This window comes from Camelina sativa, chromosome 19 (genome assembly GCF_030686135.1).
Source record: "Camelina sativa cultivar CO46 ecotype springtype chromosome 19, ASM3068613v1".
NCBI classification, from domain to species: Eukaryota; Viridiplantae; Streptophyta; class Magnoliopsida; order Brassicales; family Brassicaceae; genus Camelina; species Camelina sativa.
The window spans coordinates 14,794,015-14,810,151 of NC_141898.1; the positions used below are offsets into that span (position 1 = coordinate 14,794,015).

General features: G+C 36.9%; 3 protein-coding genes across 6 annotated transcripts; all 3 read right to left on the bottom strand.

The window, feature by feature from the left end:
- Positions 1-1,221: 1,221 nt before the first annotated feature.
- LOC104766467 (protein DETOXIFICATION 3) lies at positions 1,222-11,847 on the bottom strand. 2 transcript variants are annotated; one of them, XM_087503293.1, is made up of 9 exons: positions 11,774-11,847; positions 10,565-10,630; positions 4,871-5,002; positions 3,015-3,316; positions 2,390-2,934; positions 2,212-2,298; positions 2,064-2,120; positions 1,535-1,979; positions 1,222-1,424 (listed from the first exon to the last, which is right to left on the bottom strand). In XM_087503293.1, exons 4-9 carry the CDS (start codon positions 3,294-3,296, stop codon positions 1,374-1,376), a joined length of 1,467 nt encoding a protein of 488 aa, XP_087359419.1. In that variant the 5' UTR covers positions 3,297-3,316; positions 4,871-5,002; positions 10,565-10,630; positions 11,774-11,847; the 3' UTR covers positions 1,222-1,373. The 2 variants fall into 2 exon arrangements, with proteins under 2 accessions (XP_087359419.1, XP_010488661.1); XM_010490359.3 differs by lacking the exons at positions 4,871-5,002; positions 10,565-10,630; positions 11,774-11,847 and having other exon boundaries at positions 3,015-3,488.
- LOC104767865 (uncharacterized) lies at positions 9,375-9,779 on the bottom strand. Its single transcript, XM_010491832.2, has one exon. The coding sequence runs from the start codon at positions 9,777-9,779 to the stop codon at positions 9,375-9,377; it is 405 nt and encodes a 134-aa protein (XP_010490134.2).
- LOC104766466 (protein DETOXIFICATION 2-like) lies at positions 10,421-14,944 on the bottom strand. Of its 3 annotated transcripts, XR_015591727.1 has the most exons (8): positions 14,541-14,936; positions 13,936-14,449; positions 13,762-13,848; positions 13,630-13,686; positions 13,101-13,545; positions 12,932-13,020; positions 11,774-11,930; positions 10,421-10,630 (listed from the first exon to the last, which is right to left on the bottom strand). XR_015591727.1 is itself a non-coding variant. In XM_087503294.1 (7 exons), exons 2-6 carry the CDS (start codon positions 14,094-14,096, stop codon positions 12,970-12,972), a joined length of 801 nt encoding a protein of 266 aa, XP_087359420.1. In that variant the 5' UTR covers positions 14,097-14,449; positions 14,541-14,936; the 3' UTR covers positions 12,481-12,778; positions 12,932-12,969. The 3 variants fall into 3 exon arrangements, 1 of the variants encoding a protein (XP_087359420.1); XM_087503294.1 differs by lacking the exons at positions 10,421-10,630; positions 11,774-11,930 and adding an exon at positions 12,481-12,778; XR_015591726.1 differs by lacking the exons at positions 10,421-10,630; positions 11,774-11,930 and adding an exon at positions 12,481-12,778 and having other exon boundaries at positions 12,932-13,545; positions 14,541-14,944.
- Between the last annotated feature and the right edge of the window lie 1,193 nt (positions 14,945-16,137).

The following is a 16,137-nucleotide window of genomic DNA, read 5'->3' on the forward strand; positions in this document are numbered from 1 at the left end:
TATGCTAAACCAAAAGAGTATATTATATTAAGTCGACATATTAAAGTATATTATTAAATTTTAGATATCAGAAATTTCCGTAATGACGTTGTATAGTTTTCTCTTTAATGTGTCTAAAACGAAAAAGGTTTTCTCTTTAATGGTGGACTTTAAGGTTCTTTACAAATTAAAATATGGGATAATTTCATAGGATAATTAATCTTTTCAATGTTTAATACACCCAGTTTGACCAAAAAGAATGTTTAATATACCGTATCTATATTATTTATTTATTTAATTGTTTTAAAACATAAAGTCGAGGTGTAATCTTTTTATATCTAAATTATTTTAATTTGATTGGTGCACTTCCGAATCCTCAGCTGAAATAAACATATATATGTGGTGTTGAAAAAACAGTTGAACAGGGCTGTATTCAGCTAAATTTAATATTATGCAAATGGTATTTGCAAAATTACTGAATTTGATTGAATCCGGTTGAGTTTTTTTTCTTTCTTATCATTATAACTCTATAATTAAAAAACAAGAGGTATTTATCGAAAAAATAATGCACTTGAGGATCGCGTTCCGAGTAAGACAGTCACTATTCACTAGACAACAAAGGCAACTCCAACTACAAACGTGCTGACAAAGTAAGTCTAAGTGTAAGATAGCAAATTCGTTTTGACAACTTTGAAGATATATAGATACTACCTAGCAGCCAGCAAATCCAATATATGTTACAAAATTATCAATATAAGTACATATTCAAGATGACATCGTGACATTAGTTTTGCTTTTAATACTGTTCATTTATATATTTAATCATTTTCATCAAGAACATATTTGAAGAGTAATCTATCATGTTTTGTACCATCTGAGTTTGAACATTCAATCTTCTCTGAATTATTTTTGTTGATTTCAAAGTTTATATATTCCTAAAGTGTTTTAGTTTCTAATATAATTTTAAAGGTTAAATAAGTGTTTAGTCAAGACTTCTAAACTTTTTAGTTAATGTGTGGTTGGAAAAAAAGAGAGTGAATGATAGATATATAGGAGTGGTGAATCATGTTGGAATGACTTGTTTGCACTCATGTTTGTTGACAAAGTTACGAGATTGGTACAATCTTTGGTGAACCACAGGCCTCAAATCTCAATCTTAAGTTAAGCGACCAAGTTCAAAAAAAAAAATTATCTTCTTTTCCACATTTGTCTCTTGTCTTAGTTCATCTATCTCAAAATGAATTAGGAAACACATGACCGTCTTTTGCAATATGTAGTTACAACATTCTAACATGGCCTACCCATATGCATATAATATGGCCTACAAAAATATACATATGTATTTAGTGCATACAAAACGGTTTAGAGGGCTATGAGCTAGAATCACCCTTCGTTTAAGCCAATCCATTTTCAGCTGAGACTATTCTCTTTCTAGCCTTCTCAGCCTACAAATCATAGATTTCAATTACTTCAATGCATTAAAGAAAAATAAGTAAAAGAATGTATAAGTGTAATGAGCTGAAATGGCTAATCTTCTATTTTAAGTGTTTTTTACCTGTTCCTTCCAGTTTATGGAAGCTGTGACGATAGTCAGTATAATGGCTTGCACAGCGGATCCTACCACAACACCACACCAAAGTCCTTTTCCGTTTAACTCACGACTGAAAGCTAAGTAAATTCCAACCGGAGCTCCTACGAGGTAATAAGCTACCACGTTGTTCAAAGCTCCAATGTGTTGCCAGCCACTTCCCCTAGCAACCCCATTGAGAACGGCAGTGAAGCTGTCGAGGATGAAGGAGAGACAGAGCAAAGGAGATAGTTCAGCCACATAGTCCACAACTTCTTTGCTGTTGCTGAATGCGTAGCCTATGATGTTCCGGAAGGTAAAGAGAAGTGTGGTAAATAAAGCTGACTCTACTAGCCAGAGACAAAGCCCTGCCAATACTGAAACCCTAGCAACTTGAGGAATCCCAGCTCCCAATTTGTTTGACACGCGTGTGCTACAAGAAACCATATTACTAATGTTGATGAGAAAGGTATTGTTGGAGAGATGTTTTTGGTTTGAGAATTGAGATTATGTTTACCTCACAGCCGCCGCGACTCCAGCTGGAATCACATAGTGCAAACTTGCTGTTGTAAGACTTGAACGAAAGAAATAGGATTCATTAGTTTTTTAATAGAGAGAATATAATGATAAAGATTAAAACAAGTCATTCTATATATGATACTTACCAAATTGAAAGGACAGAGGTCTCGAGTTTCGGGTTCGGTAGAAGACCTGAACAGAGTATGAGCAGCTCAAACAGCCACCATTCTAGGCTATTAAAGGAAAACAAAGAAAAGGCAAACTAAATAAGAACAAGCATTAGTGTATGTAACTTGGACAATAAGAAACTTAAAAGTAACTAACCAAGTCATTGCAGCTGATGGGACTCCGTATTGGAAGAACTGCTTGACACAAGACACAAAATCTTCAGAAATAAATCCGCGAGTCTTCTTGCAAGAGCTGGAGAATCTCACATAACATGAGAGCATCACAGCGTAAAACCAGAAAGACACACCAATAGCCATGGCAGCTCCATTACTCTCCAGACCAAACCCGAAAACCAAAGCCCAGCAAACCGGGATGTGGAACAAAAGGGTGGTCAGGGTAGTGTAGAGCAGCGGAAGAACCAACCCTTGTGCCAGCAGAAAGCGTGTCAGTGGTATGACAATCGCGTGGGCGAATAAAGCCGGTATGAGCCACAAGGCGTAGGAGCCAGCGACTCTTGATATGTCAGGGTCTTGTCCGAGAGAGATTAAAAGCTTTTCGATGTAAATCCATAGAACCGATATGAGGACACATATAGGGACGTTAGAAGCGATTGCAGCGTATGTGTAGGTTCCAATTTTTTCGTATTGTTTTGCTCCATAAGCTTGGCCACAAAGAGTTTCTAGTGCACCCACTAACCCAAACTGGAAAAACAGAATTGAAGTGTTATCAAGATTTGAGAGTCAACTTGATATTGAACTGAAGAGGAGAGAGTAGTCATTACCATAATGCTGAATCCGGAGACATTTGTGAAGGAGGTTGCAAGAGCGACGCCGGAGAGCTGGAGCTCGCCGTTGTGACCAGCGACCATGACTGAGATGACAGGCAATAAGTACTGAGCAACGGTCACGGTAGCCATAGGAGCGGCCAAGCGGCTCACTTTCTTCAGCTCGACGTAGAGCTGACCACTTTGCCATGTGGCTTTACCAGGGACCAGCTGCTCGTCTTGCCGAAGAAATGGCTCTTCCATTGTCGTCTTCTTGGTCTTGAAAGATTTGCCTTTCATTTCTGATGATATACTCTTATCTTTTTATAGACAGACGACGAAACCAATGTCAATGTCAACGTAGACTATACTTTTTGGAAATTGTGGGAATAGAATATTAAATTTATACGATTCTTTAGCTCCACCAGTAGAAGCATTTTATCTTTTCCACGAAGATCCTCAAAAGTATTCTATTATTAAATTTTACATGTTAAAGTAAACATCAAAGTTTTCTGCAATGACGTTTGTATAGTTTCTCTTTAATATTTGTCTTTTGTTTTTAAGTTCTATAAAAATGACAAAATCTTCCATCAACTTCACAAGTAACGTATGACAGTTTTACCTTTAGTCTACCGTAGTGGATAAACCAATTAATTAAGCTTTTATCCAATCAAAAGATACTTGGGAGTCACGTCAACATAATAAATATGTCTTTGAGACTTTTGACTCACCGGCTTTTTATTTTTAGTCTACGTTATTACAACTTTACAAAAAAAAAAAAAAGTTTATTTCACAATAAGAATAAAAAAAGAAATACTCTAAAATAACATCTAAAAGAAAATTGCTAATTATCAGTTAAATTTTAAAATTAAATATACCAAAAACCATTTCAAAACTGTGAAGTGATGTTGCAGTGTTCAATGATAAATTTAAACTAGGTATTGAATCTTACTTTCTATAAATATAAGAATTTGGCTAATGGATCGGCTTACTGTAACCTAAAGGTTAAGAAAAAAAAAACCATTCCAAAACTATAAACTTGAAAAACAAGTCCCAAGAATTATTCGAGAAAAAACAAATCTTCTACCATTGAAAATAAATTTGTGTGCATTAAATTAGTTAGGATTAAGCAAAATAACTAGAATCGAAACACTCAAGCCAATGAAACCATGCTGAACCAAATATCGGCTTGTATCCTTTATACAAAAAGTTTTTTTGTCAAAATTCAAAGGATACCCAAAATATCTTAAAATAGAATGATAGACTGAAATACCTAGAAAATAGTAACCACAATTATAAATATGACCCAAAACATTAGTTATGTTTAGAGTAAAAATAATCAAAATTATTTCAATAACTAAAATATCCAAATGTTGCTAGTTACATTTTGACAAAATTAAACATTTTTTTTCTTTTGCAAATCTAAAACAAATTTTATTAAAATCGAATATATTTTTAATGCATATTTCAGACTGTTTGAATATTTTGGATTGGTCGGATAAAGTAATCTGCTCCAGGCTAAACTCTTTAAAATTTCGATTTTAATTCAGTTCTTTATTTAAATATATGAACCGATCCAAATCGAGAGACAAGCTAAACTGAACTCGAATCTAAAATATATAATGGATCCTAAAATTCTTTAATCGAACTCGAACTATGCAAGTAGAACCGACCCAAACCAAATCGAATACTTTAACGTATGTGCTCGTGGGATTATTCGTGAATCCGCTTATTATAATGGTATGCGATGTAAGTAACTCGATCCGATAAATTGATCAACAATTATTATGAAAATAAATCAAATATATTTAATAATGATCATATAACATACCATAAAAAGAAAAGAAAAACAGCTGGGTATTAAATATCATTACCTGTGAACTCACCCAGCAATATGAATATCCCTAACGAGTGGTCAAAAGACAATTTGGTTAAGAAAAATCTTAAAAGTGATGGACGTCGTGGTCAGTAGCAGTCGTCAAATATCATCATTTTGGAATATATTACTACAAACAAGAACATTGAAAATAAACAAAATTACTTGGGAATCAAGTTCCGAATATCAATGAATAAAAAACAAAGGCAACTGATCAAAAAAACTTGGGAATCAAGTTCCAATCATCAGAGATTAAAAAAAGACAAAACTGTTGTAACAAAAACATTTTTTTCATATTTTTTTTCATATTAACTAGACGGTGACAAACGTGCCGCCAAAGTGGATAAATGAGCAAGGTAGCAAATTCGTTTTGACTTGGTTGAAAACATTGGGTACTAAAGCTTACTAGCTAGTGGTTGGCAAATCCAATATATTACAGTATTTTATAAAACTAGATATACACTATACTGATTAGAAATAATCCAATACAAGTGCTGTGCACACAATGACTATTCCCAATATAGCCAGCCTTTTGTTCTGTATCCAAATTAGTTTTTGACCCATCATGGGACGAATCAAACCAAGTTTCTAACCGACAAAAGGTGTCAGAAACCTTTAGCGGCGTATGAAAAGTGTTTATGTTATTTATCATTAGTCAAGAGGCTGAGTATTTATACAAGAGTAAATACCTAATCATATAGACAATAAAATGACTAATATACCCATACATTCACATATACATATAACACTAACACTTTCCCCTCCTCAAGATGGAGCATGGATGTCACAAATGCCCAGCTTGGAAGTGAATTCTTCAAACTCAGCCTGACCAAGAGCCTTGGTCATAATATCAGCCAACTGAACGGACGTAGAGACATGACGCGTAACAACAATCCCACGTTTGACTGCATCCCGAACGAAATGACAGTCATTCTCAACATGTTTCGTACGTTCGTGGAAAATCGGGTTTGCAGCTAGATGAAGCGCAACCTCACTATCACAATATAAGTCAACATGTGCCAAATGATTAATACCGAGACTAAGAAGGAGAGCCTTGAGCCACATGACCTCACGAACAGTATATTGCATAGCCCGATATTTAGCCTCCGCGGAAGAGAGAGAGACGGTTTTCTGTTTCTTTGTCTTCCAAGAAACCGGAGATTAACCGAGTTGAATGAAATACCCCGTGACAGATCGCCGAGAAGCTGGACATCGGTTCCAATCAGAATCACACCACGCTGTCAAGACCAACGGTACATTAGCCCGCAATAAAATCCCTTGACCGAGATTACCTTTGAGAAAACGAACCACCCTCAATGCAACATCCCAATGATCAATCTTAGGTTGTTTCATGAATTGAGTTAAGATATGGAAAACATATGAAATATCAGGACGAGTAACGGCCAGGTACACTAGTCAACCAACTAACCGACGATAACGAGCAGGCTCAGAAAAATCTGCTCTGGTGGAGACACTAAGCTTGTGATTTTGATCAAACGGGAATGCCACCGGCCGAGCTCCAAGAAGACCAGCTTCGGAGATGATATCCAGTGCATACTTGCGCTGACACAAATAGATACCAGACGGACTGCGGGCAACCTCAATCCCCCAAAAAATACTTACATATCTCAAGGTCTTTCATACGGAAACAGAAGCTGAGATAGTCTTTACAAGTCTATATCAATGCCGGTGAACTGCCAGTAATCACAAGATCATCCACATACACCAGAACTGTAAGCTGAGTGTTATTCCGATGTAAAGTAAATAACGAGTAGTCAGTGGTGCACTGTGTAAAACCATACTCACAAAGCGCCGTAGCAAGTTTTACATACCAACAACGCGGGGACTATCGAAGACCATACATAGATTTGTGAAGACGACAGACCTGATAAGGCTTGCTCGTTTGAAATCCAGGAGGTAATTTCATATACACCTCCTCATGCAAATCACCATGGAGAAAGGCGTTATGAACGTCCATATGATGAACCTCCCAATTCCGAGCCGCAAACACTTCAAGAGCCATACGCATTGTGGTCATCTTAGCCACTGGTGCGAACATTTCATCAAAATCCTTACCTTCAATCTGTTTGTTACCCAACACAACCAAACGAGCCTTATGGTGCTCTATGGTACCGTCAAATTTGTATTTTATAGTGAAGATCCACTTACAACCAATAGCTTTCTTGCCCGGTGGAAGTTCTTCAATCGTCCATGTCTGAGTTTCTTCATAAGCATCAATCTCCACTCGCATAGCTTGGCGAAAATTTTCATCAAGCACCACCTGCACGTACATCTTGGGGATCGTTGCGCTGGTAATGGCATGAAGATAAGCGCAATGAGAGACCGAGAAACGTGCATTAGAAAGGTAGTTATCCAGAGGATATAAACACTCACTATCCGATCATAAGATGTGCAGTGGCGTGATAAGGAAGTGTTGGACAAACATAATCGCTTAACCGCAAAGGTGGCTTACTCACACGTTCACTACAACACAGTGGAACTGCAGGACCATCTGGAGTGGATACAGTCACAACAGGTGATGACGACGACACGGTAGAATCAGACTCATGTAACTGAGCATAAATGGGAGTCGAAACAACCGACGGGTTAACCGAGGGAAGTGGCAGATCAATCGAGCATGAGGACTCTGCAGCAGATGGAGAAAGTGGAGACATGGTAGTCTCATCATTAAGTGCAGGTGTATCCAACTCCTCATCAACATCAAACACTGAAGAAGAAGGACACATAAAAGGAGAAGGATCATCACGCACCAAACTAGTAGATGATGCATACGGAAATTGGTCCTCACAAAAAATCACATCTCGAGAAACTGAGATCTTCCCAGTTTCCAAATTATAAACTCTCCACCCCTTTTTACCAAGTGAATACCCAAGAAAAAGAGAACGTGTACTCCTGCTCGCAAACTTGTCTCCACGATGATGTTGATTATGAACATAACAAAGATAACCAAACACATGAAGATGCGAGAGAGGCGGAGGACGATCATAGAGAATCTCAAACGGAGTTTTACCAGCAAGAGGTGATGCCGGTGTGCGTTTAATAATGTATCCCGCAGCCAACACACATTGTCTCTAGAATTCAACGGGTAAAGAGGCTTGAAAACGCAAGGCGCGAGCAACGTTGAGAATATGACGATGTTTCCTCTCCACCCGACTGTTCTGTTGCGGAGTACCAACACAGGATGTCTCGTGAATAATACCTTTTTCATGAAAATATTGTGTTAGGCAAAGAAACTCAGTGCCATTGTCACTACGAATGCTTTTCACTTGCTTACAAAACTGTCGCTCAACCATGGCAATGAAGTTTTTCAAATTTTCGGGTGCAACTTATTTATTTGGAAGATGATAAACCCAAAGAGCACATGAGAAATCATCAAGTGTAGTTAGGAAATATGTAGAACCACACAAAGCAAGAGTGCGATACAGACCCCAAAGATCGCAATGAACAAGCTCAAAAACACTGGTTGTTTTATTCAAACTAGTCGGAAATGTGTCACGAGACTGTTTAGCACGGTTACAAATGTCACATGCCTTATGATCAAACTTGGAACTACAACTTAAATCAGAAATAGATAAAGACTCCAAATCTTTAGAAGACGGATGGCCTAGGGGTTGATGCCATAACTCCGAAGATGTCACCTTCGTTATATGCATCGTAGCAGCTACATCCATGCTTTGAAAGAAATACAAGCCATTATGTTGCTCCCCCGAACCAATCAACATCCTGGTAATGCGGTCTTGGATAACACACAATGTATTAGTAATCTGGAAAACGCAGCCCCTATCTCTAGTCAACTGAGAAACTGAAATCAAATGGCACTGCAAGCCATCAAAAAAATACACATCGTGAAGAATAAGATGTGTGTCCAGCGAGACTGTCCCTTGTTGCAAGGACATAACATGCTGACCATTCGGTAATTTAATGACAACTGGAGACATGTCGTGAAGATTATCCAGAGTTGATACAGAGCTTATCATGTGATTAGAGGCACCTGTATCAATGATCCAAGAGGAATGAGAAATCTTACCCGTCAGTGTTGTGGAAGATTTTTCACGTTCATCAAGAGCCAGCTTCAAGCTTTCCCATTGCGCATTAGTAAGACCAGTGAGTCCAATACGATCTGCAATGCTCAATACCGAGTTAGCGGCAGCTTGTGGAGCACCTGCGGACGGAGTAGGTGACACTGCAATCATGGAGTTAGCCCGAGCCATTGGATTCCCACGACCTCTCCCTGTATTTGTCGGTTGCGATGAACCCATAAACATTTGACGAAGACGAGATGGTTGTGCCGATCGTTCCACCCACCAGTCTGGATACCTAATTTTCCGGAAACAATTTTCTGCAAGATGACCTGTTTTCCCGCAACTAGTACACACAAGGCGATTTCGAGTATTGTTAACCGACCAATGTGATACCTGAGTTTGAACAGCAAAACTCATTTCTTCAACTCTATTATTCAGCACACGACTAGCTAATTTGGATTATTCGTCTTGAGTTAAAATCTGGTATGCTTCGTCAAGTGTGGGCAAAGGTACAAGAGACAATAAGGAAGACTTCACGACACCATATATTGTCTCATCAAGACCCATCAAAAATTGATGAAGCTTATCTTCTTCTCTCTCTTTGGCAATCTCCTCCACCGTTTTTGCCTGTTGATAATCAGACAAACTCCTCCATAGTTGAGTCAGCTTCCCATAGTAATCTTGCATTGCAAGTCCCTTCTGATTACAGGTAGCGAGTTCAGCTTTTAGACGTTGTACACGCTGACCGTTGCGGACCGAGAAGCGCTGCTTGATATCCTTCCACAGTTCATGAGCATTCTTGTGATTGGAAAGAGAAGTACGAAGATTCTCGTCAATCGTCAATTTTAGCCAGGAAATCACCATAGCGTGTTATTCGCACCCCAATCTTCAAGATCTTTGGAATCGACGACAGGTTCAGGAATCGTGCCATCAACAAAACTGAACTTCTTTCTCGCCTTGAGTGCGAGGCGGATGTTAGTAGACCATTCATCGTAATTAGGACCACGAAGAAGAGGTTGAGAAATCACGCTACTAGGATTATCACCATAAGACAAATCATAGGGATCAATAGTACGACATTCTTACTGCGAACCGGAACCAGTGCAGCACTCTCACTCATGATAGAACCGATTTAAGAGAAAATTATAAAGAAAAGAACATAGATCTAAGATTGAGAATAGCCAAAAGTTTTGTATAATTGGCTATAGCTCTAATACCATGTCAAAATCTTTAGCGGCATATGATAAATGTTTCTGTTATTTATCATTAGCCAAGAGGCTGAGTATTTATACAAGAGGATATACCTAATCATATAGACAATAGCAGGGGTAATTGTCTTAATGGGCCTTTGTGCCACAAAAAATTAGAAATTAGGCATTTTTGTCCGTACTTCTGGATTTAGCATTTTTGGTGAAACAAAATGACAGTTATATCCTTCTTGTTGATAAGCGGGATTTGGTGACAGTGTGTAGTGTGTACCAATTTGTTTACTTCACAAAGCAGAATAATCAAAAACCAGAGTAAGATTAATCGAGAGTGCAAAATTTCAGTCTCTCATATAACAGACAAAGCATTCACTTCGAAAAACAGAGTAATTGAACTGCAAAATTTCAGTATCTCTATTTGAGGATTCATTGCACCATATGTACCTGTCCAAACTTGGTGACATATTCATTGACCTTTAGAGCTTGAGCAATTGTGGATGCCTCATAATCCTACAGAAGAAGCAAAATAATAAGCTTGAGCGACTTGAAAGTTATAAAAGGAGTTACAATTTGAATACGTACACTTAACAAACAACATTATACCGTAAGAAAAACTGGAACCGAACTTCGAAGGAACCCAAACATATAACATAAACACACACTTACTATCTAAACTATTCTATACCCTAAGAATAAATTGAATTAAGGGAACCCAAACTAATCATATAAAACAAACACTAGAAACACACCGAATGAACCACAAAGAAAACTGTAACTACCGAAGGATAACACAGGAAATTATATACAGAAGATCAAAAGCTGAACTACATAACAAAAGTGTATTTAGAAACTAAGCGTATCCACAATATAGAAATAGTATATGTATTCACTAAGTAACATAGCAAAACTTTATCTACGGAGGCTAATAATCCACTTCTTAACAACATGGTGGGTCACTTTTTATCCAGAAAACTATAAACCTACTAACTCTAGCGAGCAAAAATGGTCACTAACACCTGTAGGATCAACACAAGAATGAAACAAAGAGGCATATTATATCAATAAATCTACAAATTTTATGGAGGTCATTATAAAATATTAATGCAAACCTATACTCCTCGATTCAACAACTTGTGTTTCTATTCGTGGTCCAACAAAATTCAGAACCAACTCCTTTCAACATAAAACTTGAAGTACATATGTAAAGACACACAACAATACTACAGAGATACAAACTATACACAAGGTGTACTTTAATGGCAACTAAACCCTAAGAAGACTAGTAAATGGTGTGAACCCAAGGAAGAAAACTAAAACGGATTGTGAATCTTAGTCTTCCTCCTTTGCAATAGAGACTAAACCCTAAGAAGACTAGTAAACGGTGAACCCAAGGGAAAATGAAACAAAGAAAACTTGAAGATGTCGAAGCAATTCACATGATGAGCTTCAGAATTATAAGCAATTCATGAATCTAGGATATTAGTCGGAGAAGATGAAGCAAAATTTGCCGATTCAATCAGAGAAGATGATTAAATCTTAGTCAATTAACACATGCTCAAAACAGACGCTTAAAATCCTTCTTTTATTCCATCAAGAAAAGCACAAAGAAATGAAAATAGAATTCTTCACATACTTTGGGGATTTCAGGATTACCTTCAGAGCTTCGCAGTGAATGATGGAGGTCGTAGTCATGATGTTCATTTTGGAATCGAAATCACAAATCGATAAGCCGTAGTGAAGATCTTCTTTCCGGAAGGCATAGTGACGAGAGAGAATCGAGATCCGTCATCACCATCGGCCATCGCAGAAACTGAGAATATAGAAACAGAGAACCGAGATAGGTTTTGATAAGGGTAAATACGTATTTTTACGTCTGAAAAAAGTCTAAATCTGTAAACACGGGAAGAAAGTCCTAATTGGACAATACCCATGGGAAAAAAATGTTTATCTCGTAAATAACTCGACAATAGAATGACTAATATACCCATACATTCACATGTACATATAACACTAACAAAAGGATCTCTAACGACACAGTGTTTTTCGGTTTAGAAGCGTGCTGCACCTTTGTTCAACATTTTTTTTCTTCGAATAAAAGTCAAACTTTATTAACATTTTACGTGACCTTTTAATTTAAACCATAAGAAGAAAACAGAGCATTTCGAGCGAATCAGAGCATGTTTTAGTTTAAATGCGCGATCCAAACCAAAGAATCCGCCTATCCTTTGAGTTATAAGAGTATAGCAGATTCGGAACTGTTCTATCTAATTATTTGTAGGGACAAGAGACTTGGGGACCTAGAAAAATATTTTACCGAAGTAAAAAAATAACGAAAAAAATTAATAATTTAGAAAAGCTAAGAAACTAAAAATATATTTTGTTTTATTTAAAAGAACCACAGATTAGGTTCAATATTTTTAGGAGAAGCAAACAAAAAAAGCTAAAATACATAAGAGAAGTATAGTCAAAAACACAAAATAGTAGAAAATATAAACTTTAAGGGGTCAACTGACCCCCGTTAAGTCTTAGTAGGTCCGCCCCATTTTTCGTTTAGTATGAGGTTTTATTCACTTGCAACTATTACATCGTCTCTCTCTAAAATGGATTAAGAAATAGAGGACCCATGACCGTCTTTTAGCATTGGCAATTGGAATATCTCTGTTCCATTTACGAAAAGACACTACTTAAATAAAACTTGGAATATATACTTTTACAAAAAAATTAGTAGCACATCAGATATAACATTAACAAAGTTTTGCAACCTTTGTTTTGAGAGTGTATGCTGTAAAAGAACTAAGCAATGAGACTTACAAATATTTTGAGATATCTCTCAGAAACACCCTTTTTCTTTAAGCCAATCCATTTTCAGTTGAGATTATTCTCTTCCTTGCCTTCTCAGCCTGCAAATCACAGCATTAGCCAGAATATAGAAGTATAACAAAAATACTGAAATGGCTAATCTTTTATTCGAAGCTCTAACGTGTTTCTTCCAGTTCATGGAAGCTGTCACGATAGCCAATATAATGGCTTGCACAGCGGATCCTACCACAACACCACACCAAAGTCCTTTTCCGTTTAACTCACGACTGAAACCTAAGTAAACTCCAACCGGAGCTCCTACGAGATAATAAGCCACCACGTTGATCAAAGCTCCAATGTGTTTCCAGCCACTTCCCCTAGCAACCCCATTGAGAATTGCAGTGAAGCCGTCGAGAATGAAGGAGAGACATAGCAAAGGAGATATGTCCGCCATATAGTCAACAACTTCTTCGCTGTTGCTGAATGCGTAGCCTACGATGTTTCGGCATGTAAAGAGAAGTGTGCTAAAGAAAGCTGACTCTACTAGCCAGAGACAAAGCCCTGCCATTACTGAAACCCTAGCAACTTGAGGATTACCAGCTCCCAGTTTGTTTGACACTCGTGTACTGCAAGGAACCAATTAAATGACTAATGTTGAGAAGGATACTGTTGAAGAGATGTTTTGCTTTGAGAAATGAGATCATGTTTACCTCACAGCTGCCGCGATCCCAGCAGGAATCACATAGTGAAAATTTCCTGTTGTAAGACTGACATGAAAGAAACATGTTAAATTCAATTTGGTTTAGAAAACACATTGGGTAAAAGAAGCATATGATACTCACCAAATCGAAAGAACAGAGGTCTCGAGTTTTGGGTTTGGGAGAAGACCTGAGCTGAGTATGAGCAGTTCAAACAGCCACCATTCTAGGCTTTTTAAAGAAGAATGCGAGCGGTATAAGAGAAAGCATTGATGTGTGTAACTTGACCAACAAGGATCTTGAAAATGATTTACTTACCAAATTAATCCTGCTGAAGGGACTCCATATTGGAAATACTGTTTGATACAAGACACAAAATCTTCGGACACAAATCCGCGAGTCGCCTCGCAAGAGCTGGAGAATCTCACGTAACATGCAACTACCACAACGTAAAACCAGAAAGAAACACTAATAGCCATGGCAGCTCCATTGCTTCCAAGACCAAATACGAAAACCAAAGTCCAAATAACCAGGATGTGGAATAAAAGGGTGGTTACGGCAGAGTAGAGCAGAGGAAGAACCAACCCTTGTGCCAGAAGAAATCGAGTCAGTGGTAAGACAACAGCGTGGGCGAACAAAGCCGGTATGAGCCAAAAGGCGTAGGAGCCAGCGACTCTAGCGATGTCAGGGTCTTATCCGAGAGAATGGATATGAGGAAACAAATTGGTATGTTGGAAACAATTGAAGAGTATGTGTAGGTTCCGATTTTTTCGTATTGCTTGGCTCCATAAGCTTGTCCACAAAGAGTTTCTAGTGCACCCACTAATCCATACTGAACAAATAATTGAACTGTTTTCAATACTTGAGAGAGAGTTGATTGGATTCTTGAATTGGAAGAGGTAAGAGAGTCATATAATAATTACCATAATACTAAAACCGGTGACGTTTGTGAAGGAGGTTGCAAGAGCGACGCCGGAGAGCTGGAGCTCGCCGTAGTGACCAGCGACCATGACTGAGATGACAGGCAACAAGTACTGAGCAATGGTCACGGTGGCCATAGGAGCGGCCAAGCGGCTCACTTTCTTCAGCTCGACAGTGACCTGACCACTTTTCCATGTGGCCTTACAAGAAACTAATTGCTCCTCTCTCGGAAGAAGTGGCTCTTCCATTGTCGTCTTCTTAATTCTAGAAGGACTTGCCTTTGATTTCAGATCATATTCAAGAAACCAATATGATTATAGTCAATGCAGACTTTTTTTTGTTTTGTATACTGTGGGAACAGAATATTGAATTTACACGACTCTTGCACGACCACGTCTACCAGTACGGACTAGGGAGGCATTCTTAAATTTCTATTTTTAATGTTTCTGAAGCTGTGTGGTATACAAAACATTGAATGTCCCCAATATATTAATTCTTGATGGTACATGTTTGCTTTTTTTGTTTTACAATACTAATTATTAATTTTACATGTTTGTTTTATATATAGAAATTAGGGTGATATTAGTAACTACCACTAGACTAAAAAAGAATTAAGAAAATAGCATTGAGTCATAAAATTTTGGAAACTAACATTTTTCAGTGATGTCAAAAATCAAAATTGCACTCAAATTAAAGACAAAAATTTGGGTACTATTTGGTCAAATGGTAGTTCTTTAATTTTTCTTTAATATTGTGCTATCTAGTATATATACCCTAGAAATTATACTACTATATTAGACAATTTTTTTTTTTTGCTTTTCCCCAAACAATTATTGTTATTACCTTTTCAACTCCAAGTGACTATCAATATTAAAGGTACATTTTTTTTTTATCTTTCTCTCAATATTAAAGTATATTTTAAGTTATCAATCACGTTTTGATAAAAAAATATTTTTGATTAAAAATGAAAATCGAACATAACATATAGTATAAGATACAAAGAAGAAACACCTTACCAACAAAAAAAAAAGATACAAAGAGGAAACATATATTGGTTGAAACATTTATTGCATATGTTAATAGACTTTTTATCATTGTTTAATCCTCAATTAATTCTTAATTATATTTTTGTACTTTCAGGTTGTAAACAACTATAATGGCCATTTAGAAACTTGCATAATATTCCATTACTCATACCAATTAGAAAACGAAATGCTAGATTCTTAGATCCAATCACTAACTAGTACGAAAAACACAAAAAAATCTTATCTTTGGAAACTTTAATGGTCGCCTCAAACCAAAAATTTAGGCCAATGTCCTCAAGCTGTAAATGAAAATAGACAATAAAAGAAGATATTTTTGTAAATGAATTAACAATCATGTAAATATATCTATATATATATATATGTATATGCTTTTAAAATTTGAATTTTCTCCTAAAAATCATTTATATAAAACATTGTTGTGTTGTATTTCCAAACTATAAAGATAAATATTGAAGAAACATACAACATTTTCTTTTATATTGATGAGTTCTAGAAAAATATTCAATTAACCAAAAGCTGTTTTGTTTATCCACTCACTAAATATCACAAGAAC

Excerpts from the sequence above, each read along its gene's own strand:
- LOC104766467 (XM_087503293.1), bottom strand. The coding sequence starts at position 3,296 with ATGAAAGGCAAATCTTTCAAGACCAAGAAGACGACAATGGAAGAGCCA. Across the intron at positions 2,935-3,014 it reads TCTCCGGATTCAGCATTATG|TTTGGGTTAGTGGGTGCACT; the intron begins GTAATGACTACT and ends CTGTTTTTCCAG. Across the intron at positions 1,980-2,063 it reads GGAGTCGCGGCGGCTGTGAG|CACACGCGTGTCAAACAAAT; the intron begins GTAAACATAATC and ends GGTTTCTTGTAG.
- LOC104767865 (XM_010491832.2), bottom strand. The coding sequence starts at position 9,779 with ATGGTGATTTCCTGGCTAAAATTGACGATTGACGAGAATCTTCGTACT.
- LOC104766466 (XM_087503294.1), bottom strand. The coding sequence starts at position 14,096 with ATGGCTATTAGTGTTTCTTTCTGGTTTTACGTTGTGGTAGTTGCATGT. Across the intron at positions 13,546-13,629 it reads GGGATCGCGGCAGCTGTGAG|TACACGAGTGTCAAACAAAC; the intron begins GTAAACATGATC and ends GGTTCCTTGCAG. Across the intron at positions 13,021-13,100 it reads CCATGAACTGGAAGAAACAC|GCTGAGAAGGCAAGGAAGAG; the intron begins GTTAGAGCTTCG and ends TGTGATTTGCAG.